The sequence below is a fragment of the Eretmochelys imbricata genome, chromosome 18 (genome assembly GCF_965152235.1).
Source record: "Eretmochelys imbricata isolate rEreImb1 chromosome 18, rEreImb1.hap1, whole genome shotgun sequence".
NCBI classification, from domain to species: Eukaryota; Metazoa; Chordata; order Testudines; family Cheloniidae; genus Eretmochelys; species Eretmochelys imbricata.
Genome location: NC_135589.1, coordinates 14,788,401 through 14,805,812, shown reverse-complemented (window position 1 = coordinate 14,805,812; position 17,412 = coordinate 14,788,401). Strand labels below are relative to the sequence as shown.

The 17,412-nt window shown below is 56.7% G+C and overlaps 1 protein-coding gene across 1 annotated transcript; it reads right to left on the bottom strand.

Moving 5' to 3' along the window:
• Window positions 1–1,255: 1,255 nt before the first annotated feature.
• Window positions 1,256–16,734, bottom strand: KLHL17 (kelch like family member 17). Its single transcript, XM_077837218.1, has 11 exons — window positions 16,524–16,734; window positions 15,538–15,659; window positions 13,454–13,675; window positions 12,092–12,208; window positions 9,663–9,876; window positions 9,264–9,408; window positions 8,264–8,431; window positions 7,515–7,603; window positions 4,461–4,534; window positions 2,561–2,742; window positions 1,256–1,783 (listed from the first exon to the last, which is right to left on the bottom strand). The coding sequence occupies exons 1-11, from the start codon at window positions 16,732–16,734 to the stop codon at window positions 1,555–1,557; spliced, it is 1,773 nt and encodes a 590-aa protein (XP_077693344.1). The 3' UTR covers window positions 1,256–1,554.
• Between the last annotated feature and the right edge of the window lie 678 nt (window positions 16,735–17,412).

The following is a 17,412-nucleotide window of genomic DNA, read 5'->3' as shown; positions in this document are numbered from 1 at the left end:
TTTTCACAAGTGAAATCTAAAGGATGATGAAGTCGGGAGGAGAGAGAATCAGGGGGCGAAACAAACAAACAGTCAGTCACAGAACAGCCTCCCAGTGCTATTGAGGTATCCATGCTTTAGCCGTTCCTATACACCATGGGGAACACCTGTTAACCTGTCTTCATGCAAACCACACACAGAGCACGGCATATGTAGTGGAACACATCCTAAGCCACCGCCCACGAAGTTCTATGGTACAGGTGGGTCTATACGGCCAACCCTGTGTATTACAGTACAAGATGATTCAACCATTAGAGGGGTAGTTTAAGACAGGGAGTTGCTAGCTGCAAATGGTTCCTTCTGTGCTGGTTTCATGGTACATATGGCCTCTCTCACACACTTACTTCTAGGCCATAGTCATTGTCCAAGAGATCATTTAAAAAAACGTCGCTTGCTCGTTCCTCTCCTCCCTTCCCACGTCGGCGGGAGGGGGGTGGGGAACACCAGAATAATTTAAAAAATAATAAAGTCAATAAGAATTAAAATAAAAAGATTAGTACAATAAATACAAATGGGAGACACATTAAATAAATAACATGGTGCGACCCTGCAGCCTGCACCACCTGCCGGGTCGTACCGTTCTAGGGAACCAAGGGCCTGGCCCAAGCCTAGATCCTTCTTTGTGGACAGGGAAGCCGTGTGTAGGCTGGATTGTTCCCAGCCGCCGGGTTAACACAGTGACGCAGACATGTGAGCAGGGGGCAGCAGCGCAGCCATTGGTAACAGTGGGACGGCCACTGCACCCGAGCCGGTGAGCTCATTAAATCCATCTGGTCGGCGGGGGGACCTCCGTAGCGATGGCAAATCAGGACGGACAGCGAGCGGGACGGGGTCAGCAGAGGATGGAAATGCCGGAGGGCTCGGGAGGCTCCGCACAGTTTTGTGGCCTTCTCCCCGCCGCATCCCCCGGCTGCGGTTTTTAAGGCATCGATCAGACACCCGTGCGAGCCGTGCGCCGGTCTCGGAGGCTTTACCAGCACGCTGGAGGCTCAGGACCGAGAGTTTGGCTAAGGTAGCGTTCCGAGGAGCGGTGGTACGTTCAGCGGTTTCCTGGAGAAGCACCATATGCATCAGTCACCCACCCCCGGCGCTCCCGTCCGCCTGGATCCTTCCTCGCGTGGCTGTCCAGTGTGCAGCATGTCGGGGCACGGTAAACCCTAAAAGCAGCAATGGTTTCGACTGGGCCTGGCCGGCCGCAAAAGTCAGTTGAGTTGTGGGCAGGTTTGTGGATGGAGCCGAGAGCTGCCCCCGCCGTATGTGCCAGCAGAGGGGACTCTTGAATGGAAAGTGCCCCTTTCCATTCACCCCTCAGCACGCTGAACTGAAGGGTGCCCCGAGAGAGGCAGAGCCCCCCAGGGGCCTGCGGAATTGCTGTGGGCCAGGGCTGGAGGCAGCAGCCGGAACCCTCCAAATCCGGTCTACAGAGACTGGCTGCTACAGGGGTCAGGCCAGGGTGGCCTGGCGCTCCTCTGCATGCGGCTGCCCGCTGGAGGTAAGGTGCAACTGGATTCTTTGTCAAAGGCTCGTCGAGGACACGGAGAGGGTGGGCGAGGAGGGGGGCGGGAAGTTGAGCAGTTCCAGCACCGCAACCCCCACGCTGCTCCGCCGCGTGAACATGCACGAGGCCGCCACCCACTTGTTGGTGCGGGGGTTGTACTTCTCGATGGAGTTGAGGCTGGAGCTCCCGTCGTTCCCGCCCACCGCGTACAGCCACCCGTCCATGGCCACCAGGTCGTGGGTGCTCCTGCAAGCGACAGCACAGAGGACGGTGTTAGCGAGCCAGGCTTTGGATGTCCCCCGGCAGATCCCCAGCCGGGGTTGAGGGGGTTCGGCCCTCCGCAAGGCAGGCGGGAGTTGGGCACCCGAAAAGGGACGCATCAAAATTAGCAGAGCCTTTTGGCTTCAGTGATTTGCCCAGGGTCACGGAGGGAGTCAGTGGGGGAGCCGGAAATAGAACCCAGGAGTCCTGGTTCCCAGCCCCTGGTTCTAACCACATTTTGGTCCATATTTTAGGCTCCTAAATTACGTTATTTGAAGGTGATCCCTCTGCCGGCTACAGGAAGTCCCAAACACCTATGTTTAGAATGTCGAGATACTCCCCCAGTGACTGTGTCATGTGCTTCCTGTAGTCGGGATTGGGTAGCGGTAAGTCGGGAACCATTTATGCCCACGTAGGATTGTTAGGGCGGCAAAGCCTCTGCAGGCCGCCCCTGCTTGCTCATGCCTACGTGGTGCATGCAACGGGCACTGCTGATCGCGCAGCGTTGACAGGTGAACACGCAGCATGGAGGTCCCAGACCTCCCAGCAGAGAGCTTCCCGGCCATCGTGACTGCAGGCCAGCCTGCTCGGTCGGTCAAGCGAGGCCTGGTCATTGCTGCACCTTGATGGCTGCAGCATGATGTGCTCCAGTGGGAGATGGCTCTCTCCAACCCAAGAAATCCCCAAGGCCACCAGTCTCCCCAGCTCCCCAGTTTGGATGGGTGCTGGAGAACGGGGGGGGGTGGGGGTGGGGGTCCCTACCTCCGAATGTTCATGGGGGCCACGCTCTCCCAGGTGTTGGTTTTCGGGTTGTAGCGCTCCACAGAGTTCAGGCAGCTGGTCCCGTCGTTGCCGCCGGCCACGTAGAGCATCCCTTCTAGCACGGCCACACCGGCGCTGCTTCTCCGGCTCAGCATGTTGGCAATGGGGGTCCAGGTGTTGACCTTGGAGGAAAGGGGACCAAGCGCCCGTGAAAGCACCTCTGGGTTAGCGAGCGATACCCGGGGGGTGATTATCCTCCCACCCAAGCCCTTCAATGGCGACACCACTGTCCGGTCACACTCCAGACCCTGTTTCAGGGTAGCAGCCGTGTTAGTCTGTATCCGCAAAAAGAACATGAGTGCTTGTGGCACCTTAGAGACTAACAAATTTATCTGAGCATAAGCTTTCGTGGGCTACAGCCTACTTCATCGGATGCATGCTCTCTGTGCTCTGCTCCCCGTTCCCAACTCTTAAAACAACAGCTCCCCCAGGAGGAAGGACCCCTGTAGGACCCACCATCCACATTCCAGCAGGGGGCAACAAAGAGTCTGCAGCTAAAGCAAGTTACGATGACCCCGGCTGCAAATCTGACCTTGGGTGCAGCAGGTTAAAGTAGAGTCGCCAGCCATCCTGCCTGCTGTTATCAGATGAAGGGCAGAGGTGATGGGGGAGGTTTCCAGAGCCCTGTGGAACGGGCTTTTGAGGGAACACAAAGGCCCCCCAAGGAGATGGCGGGAGGGGAGTTCTACTGGAAATGGTTTTCTGTACTGCCCCGTTCCACCCCAATGCAGCTAGATCCAGCAATTATACTTTGTTCACAATCACTAATACAAATGTCTCTCTCCGCCCCCTCTCGCCCCCCATAAGGAGCTTACAAACATGATCCGCCCAAGTCTGTGCTCAGTGTTTACACGCACCCTCCTTCCCTAAAGCATCAAACACAAAACTGCCTTAAATCAAGAAAAAAATAAAATGTTTAAACCCCAGAGAGGTTTCAGAGTAGCAGCCGTGTTAGTCTGTATTCGCAAAAAGAAAAGGAGGACTAGTGGCAGCTTAGAGACTAACCAATTTATTTGAGCATAAGCTTTCGATGCATAATGCATCCAAAAAAGTGAGCTGTAGCTCACGAAAGCTCATGCTCAAATGAATTGGTTAGTCTCTAAGGTGCCACAAGTCCTCCTTTTCTTTTTGCAAACCCCAGAGAATTATTTTAAAGAGACCTCTGCTGGCAGGTTCAAGCAACTGCAGCTGTTAACAATAGGACCCTGGTCTCCAGGTCCCTAAAATTTGGCTTAACTATTGGGAGCTCGAGCTGCCCATCAGCTCCCGGCCAGAGCCCCAAAGTGGCCATGCATGTGGCCGTGTCTATTTCTACGGCTCTGTCGGGGAGTCCCGTCAGGGAGTCCCAGCGGCAGCCCCACAGTTAGAGGCTCCGTTCAGAACATGGTTTCTGACCCCCTTTCTCCTGAGCCAAGCCTTTGTGGGGAGCCAACCACACCTGTGGGCCCACAACGGTCCGCTGGAGCTTGTCAGCTTGCAATAATGGCCGCACACAAGGCGGCAACACAGCTGCACGTGCTGGGAAAGGGGAGGGATCCGTGCGATCCCCACCGCAGGTGGAAGGGATCGAGAGAATTGAACAGAGACCCCTCATATTTCCAGAGACTTGTTAACCGACCTACAGAATTCTATAGCAGGGCGATAGCTAGCTAGGATGGTTTAACCCCCCCCCGCCCCCTGAGAGGATCTCGTGCTCCGTTAGGTTCTGTAGCATTTTAGAATAATTTCTGTAGCCCCCTGTTGTGTTTTCCTCTGTTCGCTTTCTATAGGGCTTTGCCACAGGGTCCTTTTCGGAGGAGGGACAGGAAGGAAAGCGTTAATTGCACTCTCTTGCCCTTACCTGCGGCTCAAACTTCTCCACCGTGGCTAAGTGGGACGAGCTATCGTATCCCCCAACGGCGTAGAGATTGCCATCTGCAAAACACAGTCATGCACAGAGTCAGCCACAGAGCCCTCCACAAGGGCCGTGTTATCGGCAGGGATGGATCCCGGCCTTATGTGCCATGGGTCTGGGCAGCCAGGAACGCAAAGGAACAGCATAGCAGCCGACAGGCAAATCTACACCAAGCAACAGGACCCTCCGGGGAGGATTTGCTCACAGAGCAGCTCATGCAGCTTCCCCCCTCCCCCGCCCAAGCCTCCGCTGTATGGGGGCCGCATCTGGCGCTGGGAATCATTAAATATTCATCAGGCCATTTCTCTGCTGTGCAGCGAGGGCTCCGTGCCGAGAGAGCAGCCCGGGGAGCTTGCTTGCCTGTGGCTGCCCCCGACCAGCTCATTACGGGCCGTGCGAGCGCTCCCCGCCGCCACAATTAAGCTTTATTTTTAGCCAGCGACGGCAGGAGCAGCAGGTTGCCGCGGGGGCCGATCCATAACGCAGCGCCAGGCAGGGAGCACACCACGGGGGGAAAAGGAGCGAGAGCGTGCGAAGGAACCACAGAGTCAGCACGGAGCAGCGAAATTGGAAGCGAAAGAGCAGAGACGAGAGGGGATTAATGTCCGTGCAGCACAGAACCCAGAGCAGCGAGGAGCTGCTCCTGCAGCGGGTGCCATTGGCAGCAGTGACGCGCACCATGGTGAATGCGCTGGGCCAATTAGAGACTGATTTATGCACTCAGCTAGCCCTGGACGGCGGTGCTCTGTTTATCCACAGAATAACCCGTAGCTGTTACCTAGATCATCCCTAGCTCTCAAAGCGCTTTACAAAGGAGGACAGTATGGGATTATCCTAATTTCACAGATGGGGAAACTGAGGCACAGAGCGGCAAAGTGACTTGCCCAAGGTCACCCAGCAGGCCAGTGACAGAGCCAGGAATATACCCTGGTCTCCCAAGCTCAGGCCAATGCTCCATCCCCTAGGCCAGTGGTTCTAGAAATTATTTGACGTGCCCCCCTTCTTTGTGTCTGTAGTAGTTTATGCTCTTCCTCCCTGCCACACAGGTACATAAATCCTGACATACGCAGCATCAGTGCTTCACTTGAATCAGTTTCAGCATCTTTGTTTTTCATTTGAGGTTTATTTCTTCTGTTGCACAAATAAGCCAACGAGCCATTGTAAGGAGAGCAAGCGCAGAACTGCCATTGTGGTCCTGTGCGTACGATTAAGTGTGTAACGGACGGATGAATGTACAGATGACAACGCCTTTGTGGAATACTAGGCAAGCTTCACAGAAATACGTCAAAATGCACAGCGCCAGCTGAGGACGTGACATGTCTGGAGGAATTAGCGTTGCCAGTTATTCCGTGCTGGGGGGTAAAATGTGGGCAGGAAGTTTCTTTTTCCTAAAATTTCTCCTCCCCCTCCCCCAGTACGTTCTGCGCCCCCCAGTTTGAGAAGCTCTGTTCTAGGCCAGTGTTTCTCAACCACCAGTCTGCAGACCGGCGCCGGTCCCTGAGATCTCCCTGACAGTTTAGGAAGGCAGCAAGCTGGTCTCTGGTATCAAAAAGGTTGAGAAACTGCTTTAGGCCACACTGCCTCCCCTCTGCCAGCTTCCCCTACGGAGGGCTCCCCTCAGGAAGCGAGGGGAACCGGCCTATTCAGCCCTCGGGTTCTCCAATAGATTGTGGCACAGGCGGAGAAGCCCCAGCTGTGGTGCGGTGACAGGGACCCTGTAGCTCTCTGAACTGGGCTGTGACCACACCTCATTCCACACGGGTCACTGGCCAGCTGCCGGACTTCCCAGGCAAGATTGCTCTGGCCTGAAGGTGAAGCAAGGGGGAATGGGGTCCAGAGTGAAAGTGAAGAGACTGCGCTGCATCTGTGATGGGTTCTCTGGGTGACCCTGGGAAGTTTTTTTTCCCCCCCGCCCCTCGGTGCCTCAGTTTCCTCATCCATCAAATAGCGATTGTGATGCTTGTCTGCTTTTGCAAAGGGCCCAAATCTACGCTAGGCATGTGCAAAACATTGGTACTTTTGGGCTTGTGGGGAAAGGAGAAGTGTCCCGTTACAAGGATCAGCGTGCGCACAGGGAGACATTTCAACATAAAGGTACATATGAGATCAGACCACTGTTGTTATGTTAAAAGCCGGCTGCATCCGGATGAGGGTTATTATGAAATTTCTTTAGCTCTACGCTGCACCCATGGGGTCATCAAGCTGCTGTGAATTTTGCTGCTCTAGGAAAATCAGCTTTTTCCTAGGCTGGAGGGAGTGTTTTTGACAAAAACCTTCCAAACACAGACAGTAACTGGTCTCTGCACGAAATGTTATTTTAAAGAGAACAATGCTAACCGCATTCAGTTGGGCCATCTGGTTTGGGCTGTGTCATTTCACAGTTCTTCCTACCCCACCCAGCTCTCATCATAGGTTGACACGAAGGCACGTCCCATGGACTCCAATGTTCCCAATATCCCACCTTGAGCCCAGAACCCCTAGATGGATGCAGAGAGATAGCAAGCTTTCCTCCGCTTTGATCCAAGTCAGGCCAAGATCTGGAGCCTGTTACCATTATTAGAGTACCATGGACCAAGAAAACTATGGTAGTCCAATACACGCAGGAAGAGACAGTCCCTGCCCCAGATCATCTGGAGTGTTTAGCCTATAAGTCAATTAAATGACTTGTCCTCGGTCACACAGGGGGTCCCTGGCAGAGCTGGGAACTGACCCCCTTTCTCCCCAGTCCCACTGCAGGGCATTAACTCCACCCTCCTTCCTGTGCATGGAGCAGAGCTGCAAACCTGCTCCATTCTGGGCCCGGTAGGCAGTGCCCTTTGGCTCCTGGCACGTGGGCAGCGCGGGTCCCACATCAGCAAAGCGCGGTGGCCTGTCACAGACAGCAGTCAGAGAGTGGGGCTGCAGCTGATAGGAAGCAACGTGCAGGACTAGCCAGAGGAAGGGGCGAGAGGTGACAGAGCATGGGAGCGCCAAGCAGATTCCACCACGCTAGTGCCCTACCTAGTGTCGCCACCCGGACGTATCGCCTCCTGGTGCTCATGGCGGCGATCGAGGTCCAGGTGCCCGTCAGGGGGTCGTACCTCTCAGCGCTGCAGCAGGCAGAGACATAGGAACATTAGCAACACTGGAGGGTCTCTGGGAAAACCCGCTGATGCAGCCCTGAGGGGCAACGGAGGACACCAAGGGGTGCAGAAGTGAGGCAAAGTGCTGCCACGGATCAGAAACTGGCTCAGGGATAGGAGCCAGAGGGCAGAAACAAAGGGCCGTTTCCCCACCATGTCACAGGGTTAAGATCAGGGTCCTCCGAGGGGCAGGGCCAGAACCAGTGGGGTTCACGTCTCCACCAGGGATGGAGAAGAGGGGGCCGTATTTGCAGCAGACACACGACGTACTTGTCCAGACTGGATGAGGCTGCACAGAACTTCAGAAGGACCCAGGGGTGCCAGGTGAATGGGCCGATGGAGTTCACTGGCCAAAGGGCAGGTTGGTCTTTCCTGGAGGGCCAGGGAACTAGGATGGGGTCAGGGTTAGAGACACCCACGCAGAACCCCGCTGTGAACGGAGAGGGGATCCCACCCTGGTAGCCCCACAAGCCTTGGGTCCCTTTGGCTGCCGATGAGTCATCAGGCCTCAGGGAGGGCTAGATCTTGGGGACAGCAGATCTTGGGGACAGCCGGGGTGTCTCAGCAGCCTGGGGGGCACGGACACCACACCGAGGGGACGAGCACATACCCAGGAGATCCCCCTACCTGTTCAGACATGAGGCCCCGTCATATCCCCCCGCTGCATAGAGGAGCCCGTGAAGCACCGCCACCCCCAGACAACTGCGCCTGGTGCCCATGGACACCTCCGGCTGCCAGGAGTTGGTAACCGGGTCGTACGACTCCACCGTGGCCAGGTCGGAGGTCCCGTCGTAACTGCGGGGGGATGGAAGAGCATTGGAAGGCTGGGGAACCTTCAGGGCAGAGCTGAGAGCCTGGACTCCACCGAAGCCCTTGGGCTGAGCACAGCTTAGCCTCAGGTCGCTGCCCAGCCCAGACGCGGGCCGCACTCTCCTCCCTAGCCCAGCTCTTGCCAGCAATCAGGCCCGTGCAGAGCGTCAGCCAGTTGCTGCATTTCTGGCGGGTTCACTCCCCGCGTTCCAAACCCGCTCCGCCTGCCTGCCCTTCTCACCCCCAGCAGGGATGATGCAGCCCCCGGGGGGCTCCCAGTCACCTGACCGAGTCTGTGTGAATTCACGGGACAGGCTGAGAGGGCCGGGGTCCTGGGTCGCAGCTGAGCCAGGCAGTTACTGTGCATTGAACATGTCCCTGCAGGAGCTGGGCACAGCCAACCTGCTGCATGACATTAGCAGGGCAAGCTTCCCTCACCAGCTGCCTCAGCCCTAACTGAGCAGCGGGAGAAATGCAACCGCAGGCGAGAACAGCCTCCGTCCCCTCCTCTGGCGCCGTGAACAAACGGTGTCAGTTAGTGGCCAGGCTGCTGCTGCACAGAGACCCAGCAAACTCACTCCACTGAGCAGCTGGGGGCAGTGGAATGGCTTCCAGTCTCTGCTCCTCTGGGCTGGGTTTGAACCAGCGACGTTTCCCATTACCACTTCCCTGGGCCAGCCAGAGCCCCGGCACACAGCTGGTGGCAGAAATGCCCCCTGGGCCCAGCCTTTGTTCTCCGACCTGAATCCAGAGGGGTCCCACCCCAGAGCCAGCATTCCCCTCTCGGTCCAGCTCAGTGTTCTGCTCCCCACCTTACCCGCCCACGGCGTACAGCTTGTTTCCGATGGCAGCGACGCCCACCCTGGCCCTCCGGGTCGACATGGAGGCCACCATGTGCCACCGATCCGTCCGCGTGTCGTAGGCTTCGCAGTCTCCGTGGATGGCGAATAAGCTCCCCCCACCTGCAGAGGGGAGTCACAAGCAGAGCGAGTGAAGGGCAGGACCCCTGAGGTTTCCAGGGAGTCATTGGGCAGGGGGAGCCATTGACATACCCCTCCCTGACCCCCAGCTCTGCCCAACATCCCAGTGACAGGCCCTGCCTGCAGCCCCTTCCCCGAGGGTGGGACAGATGCCCCATGGGAGGCAGGTGATGGGCCCCTCCCCCAGGCTGCACACAGGCACCGTATTCAGCCCCCTTGGCCTGGCTGTCCCTTACCCACGGCGAAGAGCACAGTGCTGGCCCCCTCGCACCGCCGGGGCCGGGTCCTGCTGTTGCTGAGGACCCCTCTCTGCTCCGGCATGAGGTGGTACTTGAGGGCCTCGATCAGCAGGTCCTTGCACTCCGAGTGGTGCCGGACCAGGAGCTCCGTGTCCACGTTGCTCATCAGGAAGTCCCGGCTCAGCAGGGGCAGCCGGACGCACTTCATGAGCTGCGGGGTGGAGGGAGGGGAGGGAAAGAGCTGAGTCGGTGGAACAGAGACGGGTTGGGGTGAAGATTAAAGAGGGCTCCTCTCTTACTAACCCCAAGAGCCTCGGGATCCTGACTGGACTGGATCTCCCTCATCTTCCTCCCAGTGGAAGGGAGGGCAGCGACCCCCCGGCGTACGCCTGGCAGCAACTCCACCCTCATCTCCTCCGCAGAGCCCAGGACCCTCCCACTGCCCTGGCAAGAGCCTGAGACCCACTGCTACTCCCAAATCCCAGGCTGGCCCTGCACTGGCTCCCACAGCCTGGTCCACGTGCCAGCACGGCTACCTCAGCGACGGATCAGCTTGGTTCTCCCCTTGCCTTAGCCACGGCCTGCTCTGCTGGGCGCTGGTGCCCGGACAGTGCCCTGCTCATAGCCAGCTGTGCCCTCTACCCACCTCTTGCTCCCAGCCACACGCTTGGGATTGCTAGAGAGGCTCCAGATGCAGGGGACTCAAGTGCACGCAGCTGAATGCGGACTGCAGAGTGCAGCCAGGGCCTTAGTCTGGTAAAACGGCTGAGTCCCTTCACAAACTGGAAAGCCCTTCCTACGCCACGGCCTGCTGGGCTGGCGAGCTCTGGCTCCCTCGCCTGCAGCAGGGCTATTAAAAAAGTTGCCATGACAGGACTGAGCAGCAGCTCAAATGCCATACAGACAACACCTGTGCCTGACAACCGCAGGGACCTCTGTGCAACCCACCCAACCAGCCCCCACAGCGCCAATGCCAGCCCTACGTCAAGTGCATCTTGGGATGCATATACTCCTATTTGCATATCATTTCCCAGCATTCTCTGCAGGCTCACAGCTAGTTTCTTAGCAGGCCTGGTAGCAAAGCTGCCAGAACAAAGGGAAAGGTTGCCAGGGTACACATGGATGCATTTTTCTCTGGGTTTATTAATGGGTGCCAATATTCATATTTGCAATGCCACAGGTATCCGCAAGAGGGCATGCGAGACTCATGCAGAGTTTGTGGCTCCAACCTAGGGCTATGCTGGGAAAGAATCCCTGTCGGGAAAGGTTTTGTTATTCCTGTTACTGTTTTGCTTAAGCAGGCGACAGGCCTGTGGTTAATTTGCTCCTTGTCACAAACACAGAGATCTGAGCACTAGATAAAGGAAAATCCGGCCTAAAAACGTTGCAGATTTGCCAAGTTTGGCTTTTCAGAGCAATCCTCAAAACCCAGCCCTAGAGACCAAAGTTTACCTGACGGACCCGTCACCCACCCAACAGCCCTGCTGCCCCACTGAAGCCCTGGCTCTGCCATGGATGCCTCATGTGACCATGGGCACGTCGCTGCCCCTCTGCGCCTCATTCCCTAAAATGGGGTCGTAGCACCGGCCCCATCACAGGGTAGGGGATTTTGTGGGGCCATATTTGGGGGTTTTAGAGATCCTCTGATGTGAGATAGGAACTAAAGAAATCCCAAGTATGATCACTTTTCTCTGCACATGGAGGAAGATATTCTAATGGACAGGGCCCAGGACAGGGAGTAAGGAGACCTGGGTTCTAATCCAGGTTCTGCTGCAGATTCCCAGTGTAACCTCAGGCAGCCACTCAGCCTACCCACTTCAGCTCCCCCTCTGTAAAATGGGGATAACATGTCCCAACCTCACAAGGGTGTCGGGAGGATGCAATGTGACTGTGAGGTGCTAGGACATGGACATTCATCAGATTCAAACCCCTGCCTTCTAGCCCTGCATAAGGCAGCATGAGCCTCTGTTTGCAGTGGGGTACAATACATGCCCTAAATCAACCCAGTACATCGGAAGGAGCCAGATGCAACAGCCTTGGGCATCCAACCTCCTCTTTCAGTAAAGCTCCTGTCAGACCAGACCTGAGATAGCCAATGGCAGCAAGGGCTTCCAGATCGCACCATGCTGGAAAACTAACTCGTCTCGGTTATACCAGTCAAACGCCACTGGGGGACAGAGCAGAATTTCGCCTTGAGATGGTTGGACTTTCCCCACTTGAGCCAATTTTTCTTTGGTTCCCCCCAACCCTGTCTGGTCACACAGCCTGCAGTTCCCAAGGGGAGAGGGAAATAGGAATATGCAAAAGGGGGGTCTCCAGGAGCCTTTAGACCAGGCCAAACCCACCTCCATCCAGCACCTACGTTCTTAGAGTGGGTGAAAATCCCTTCCCCTGCGATGATCTGCGTTCCCAGCCAGCTCGCCTACCCTGGGGACATGCTGCCTCCTGCTATCCACGTCGTGTTTGACCCAGCTCAGCACAGCCCGGTACACCTCTTCCTCAGATGGCACGTTGAGGCTGTCGCTAGAGATGAGGTCCAGCACCTGCAGGGGCGAAAGGGAAGTCCAGCTCAGCTGTCCCCCGTCATGGGGAGGGAGGATGGCAAGGAACATGGACGTGTGCACACACACACACACACACAACCAGCAGAGCTGCACACTCGGCGCCTTACCACACCTCCATAGCGTGCGGGTAGAGCAAGGCTGGTGTGCGCATATGGGAACGGAGACGCGGCGAGAGCAGAGAGTCAGGACTCCTGGGTTCTGTTCTTGGCTCTGCCTCTGACCTGCTGGGTGACCTTGGCCAAGCCTGTGCCTCAGTTTTCACGTCTGTAAAGTGGGGAGAACAAGGCCAACCCGCCTCCCAGCTGAACCCTCCCACCGATTGGTTAGGGCTTGCCTGTGCACCGATGGCGGGAGGGGCAATGGAAGCCTGGAGTGTCAGTGTAGGCACCATGGCAAGTGACAGGGCCTGATTCCCTGCTCCCCTACGCTGGTTCCCCAGTGGCCACGCTGCTTTATTCTCGGCCAGTATTTCCACAGAGCGGGCAGGCGCTGGCTGCTCTGGAGGTGCCCAGGGGGCAGGGGGCAGCCTTAATCCTTCTTGCTTTATGTCCCACTTTCCTCCGCTCTTGGGCCACGCTCTCTTCCTGGCAGCGGCAGAGTCCTGCGAGAGAGGGGGCCTGGGCACAGCCCCTGGGGGTCCCCGCCCTGCTCTCTGAGCCCGCTCCCGGCTCCCGGGATTCTTGGAGACACACGTCATGTCTCCCCCGCCCGGTGGAGAACAGCGCTGAGCCGCGCTTAGGGCCCAATCCGCAGACTCTCGCTGACCTCTGGGGGCGTTGGAGGAACTCGGGCAGTGCTGGGTGGCTAGGCCGAGGCCTGGATGGAGTAGCACAAACCAGCCCCCATCGCTTCCCTCCCTGCCTATAACTACTTCCTCCCTCCTCACCCACACCCCGGCCATCTCCTGCCAGCACGGCAGCCCCTCCCTCCCCCCAGCACCTCGCTGACTCTGTTCCATGGCTAGCCGCTCTGTGTGGGCTAGGGGCTGAGACAGAGTGTGCGTGGGGGGGGGAGGACGGGTGCGGAGAGGCATGAACTAGCCCCCAGGTCCTACCGAGAGGGGATGAAGACACCACGGCGAAGCAGAGGTGACCGGCCAGAGCCAGTGGGCATGGTGTGACATCCCCGCTTGCATCACGCAGCGCTCTGCACCCCGAGGAGAAAGTCAGTGGGAGCAACGCCAAGGTGCGGAGAAAAGACGCGAGGCCTCGGGAGGGGTCTCACCTGCTTGAGCGGCAGCAGCATGAACTCCTCCGTCTTGGACACCTCCACGAAGTGCTGGAGGACGTACTTGTGGGCGGACTTGAGCAGGTCGCTGCAGGAGTGCGTGTCGGCGAAGCCCCGGATGCCCAGGCAGTTGGATGGGTCCAGCTGGCTCAGCAGGAACTTGCAGCAGGCGTCCCGCACGCCGTTGAGCTGGAGGAGGCTGGCGGCTGGAAGCAGCGTCTGCGGGCAGACAGGGAAGCGGCTGGGGCTGCAGCCCACCGCTTCCACCACTGCTGCCCGCAGAGACAGCCTCACCATCCCGTCTTCCTCAAGCAGGGGCCTAATGCTTTCCCCACAGAGACAGGGCCAGCGGTCAAGAGATACCCTGGCCTGGGAGAGCCCTGGGACACAGTTCCTAGGAGCCCAGCTAAGATCTAGGATCCAGAGTGCAGCCCGTGGGCCAAGCACATCCCACAGAAAGTCCCATTGAAAGTCTGCACTTGACCCACTCTCTCATAGTTTCCTCTGTGGCTTTGCGCCTTTATGGGGCTGGCTGACTTCCTCAGATACAGAATGCAGGAGAACCCTTCACCTCCCAGGCGATGAGAGGCAAAAGTGCCTACAGAAAGATTCCCATTAACCTCAATGGGCCTGAACAGGCCTTACAAGAGGCAGGGTGGAGTGGCAGCTCTCAAACAAAAGCCTGAACCACCCGCATCTCTGCAATGGGTTTTCCCATCCCACCCCCGGCAGGCTCTGGGTGTCACGAAAAACAGCTCGATCCTTTCCTTGCCAGCAGCTTAGTCAGTATAAAATGAATCAGCAGCCACAGAGCGGCTGCCAGCTATTTTAGAGGAGTGCCCCGAATTCTACTCTTTGTGCTGAGCTGGAGCGAGGTTGCAGGACTCACGCCCCATCCCTCGCAGACCCTCACGAAGATAGAGTAGAGGAGGGTCACGTCAGGCCAGCGCAGAAAGCAGAATTTGGAAACAAGCGAGAACAACAACAACAGGTTCTGCGGCCAGCTGTCTCGTTCTTTCCCGAGAAGGCCCCTGGGCTGTGTGATTCAGTTACACGGAGCTGAAGACTCAGGGACATGGGATCAGGGACCGGAGGGGAAACAAGTGTCTGAAAGAAAAGGCAAAGCTGACGGAGACTCGGATTTTCTCCCCTGCCCTTCCCCCAAATCAGTACAAATTTAATATAAAGCTTTTGCAAGTTTTTCATTTCAAAAGACAAACAGGTTCTTTCCAGGCAAGAGAGGACTGCAAAGATGCTTGTGTTTTTGAATTGGGGGGAAGAAAAAAAAAAAAACAGTAATTTTGTTTGATTTCATGGAGTAGCAAAATTTAAGGGGTTGGAGCCCCCGCCCCCATTCCCCCCCGGATACACACACACAGGTAAAAGGCTGGTGCAAGATTTTGTAGGAAACTAACTTTTCATTTCTGCACACGTAGGCCAGGCTGCACCTAGGCTAGACGTCTCCACTAAGGTGCGACATCGTGTACTTTCCTCATGGTCAAGCTGCTGATCTGACCTGAGCTGCACTTCATGATTCTCGGTGCTCGGAGTGGCCGGAGCATCAGATCCAAAGCTGAGAACGACAACTGGCCTTCAGCCCAGTTGCTTTGTTATTTGGTTGCCCAGGGCTACAGGGTAATAGGATTTTTCCAGCCCTTGTAAAGAAACTCCACAAAAGCCCAACCCAGAGGGAGAAGCTGAAACAGGCTCGGTTCCAGACCAAGCAGCTGGAGAGAGACCAAAGGGCGGATGATGAGGACAAGCACCTGCAGTTCCCACTGAAGTCAGTGACAGTCGCAAGCATTCAGCGCCTCTCAGGATTCGGTCCAGTTGTGGCAGAGCCCATGGGGCAGCGGTTCCCAGCACGAGTGATGGGCCGAAGCCCTCGCAAGCACTTTGCCTCTGGGCTCAGTGAAAGGAGGAACTCCACTCCCATCCAAAACCACAGTCAGGCGCAAGGCACTGTCTTGGTGCCAATGTTTGAAGGTCATGAATCAGGTCCCTAAGGATGGATCTTTAGTCCTCTCCGAAGGGCAGCAGGGCCGAGGGATAGGTTTTAGGGGGGAGGGGGAGACTCCTACCTGCACATTCCCTTCACCCACCACGATCTCCGCAGTGTAAGCATATTGCACCAGCTGATCCAGGGCCTGCGGGTCAATGTCGTGCAGCGTCACATGGGTCTGGCGGCTTTCACTCATCTCATCTGTGGGGACGCACGGAAAACTCCAATGAGGCCCAGCCGGGCAGGCATGCGGCCCAAGAGCACTCTCGGCCATGCATGGAACAAGTCAATGGTTCTGAACAGAACAACAGTTTCCCCAGGTATATTACTGGGATCCCCAGCCATCGATTCTTGGGGCTTCTCCCCTGCACCTTTAACTGGGGATCCCCCACTGATTACTTAGGGATTCTCTGTGTCAGCTTTAACTGAAGACCCCTGCTCACCAATTCCTTGGGGCCTCTCCCTTGTCTTTAAACCAGAGGCTCCTCCACCCTAATTTCCTTCTCTCATAATTTCCTCCTGGCATCTCTCCCTTGCCGTTAACTGGACTCCTCTCTCCACCTTGCCTTTAAACTAGACATTGAGCTGAGGACAGGCTATAGTCAGCTCTGACATTCCCACTACCCGTACTCCTGTACCATCAAAAACTCAGAAGCCTGGAGCTTAGTTAAGACCACGTAAGGTCTAGATTAGACCCCAAGCCCCGTTCCCCTCTCCCTCCCTGTTCACATCACTGGTCTGACGGCCAATTCCCCCTGGTGTCAGCAAGAGGGGGCCAGGGCCCACAGCCTGCAGGAGATGCCTTTGGAAAGCCAAAAACTTCCAGCCTTCTTATCCGTGGCGAGTTGGGGATGGAAGGCCTGGTGCGGGAACTGGGTTTGAATGGGGGAAGGAGGCTGCTGCAGGAGGGGGAGGTGGGTTGAGAGGTGGGGAGCGGTGTGGAGCAAGGCGGGTCAGAGAAAGTGCAGAAGGAAGGGGTTTGTGGTCTGGAGCTCTGCAGGCCCGAAGGGAAGGACAAAAGGGAATGGGGAGAACGTGGGCTCCTGGGAAGAGTCAGATACTTGCTTGTGAACATGGCGTGGAAGTAGGGGCTGCAGGAGGCCAGCACCACCTTGTGGGCCTTGATCTCCTTGGTGCCCACGTGCAGCACGATGTCGCACAGCAGGCCACGCTGCCGCATGCGGTTCATGCAGACGAAGGCGTCATGGTAGTGCCGCTTGGAATTGTGGGAGATGCTGTGGCCGTCCCGGTTGAGGAGCTGCATACCCCCCTCCATGGCTGCAGGGCGACGGCGGGCACTCGGTTCTCAGCGGGGTCACTGCAGGGGAAAGCCAGGGAGGTCAGCGAAGGAGGAACGACTGAGGTTGAGCCACTTCCTCAAGGCTCCCGCCAAGCGATACACTCGTCTGCTTCCTAGCCGAACAAGCCTGCTCAAAGTCCCCCCGGGAGGAGAGCTTCCCTCATACCAGGTCCCCTGCAATGGGCCCCACTGGGAGGAAAATGCCTTCCTGCCCCCAAACTTTGCAGTGAATTCTCATGAGCAAGGATCACCCTAGAGAAGCATCCGATGCCACAGAGGAACTGAGACGCCACGGGAGTGCCAAGAGTTGTGGACACTAGGGCCAAGACCCCATCCTGCAATGGTCCAGCTGAGGGCAGGACATAGCCCACTGGGTGTAATTAAAATAAGGGCAACATTCGGTTGGAGACATGGCTAGAAACGTACACAGGAGCTTTTTCTTGAAGTTATAGCCAGGTATCTTATCCAAGTCAGTCTAACAATGCACATTTCCAAGCTACACCAGCATAGGCATTAATCTTGGATTGCTACCTTTTCCCTTTACCATAGCACACCAGCTCTGCATGGGTGAAACAGAGCTTAATTAAAAGACCCAGGCTATTAAAACAAACACAAGACTAAAAAATTGAATGATAAAAATAAATACCCCATGCT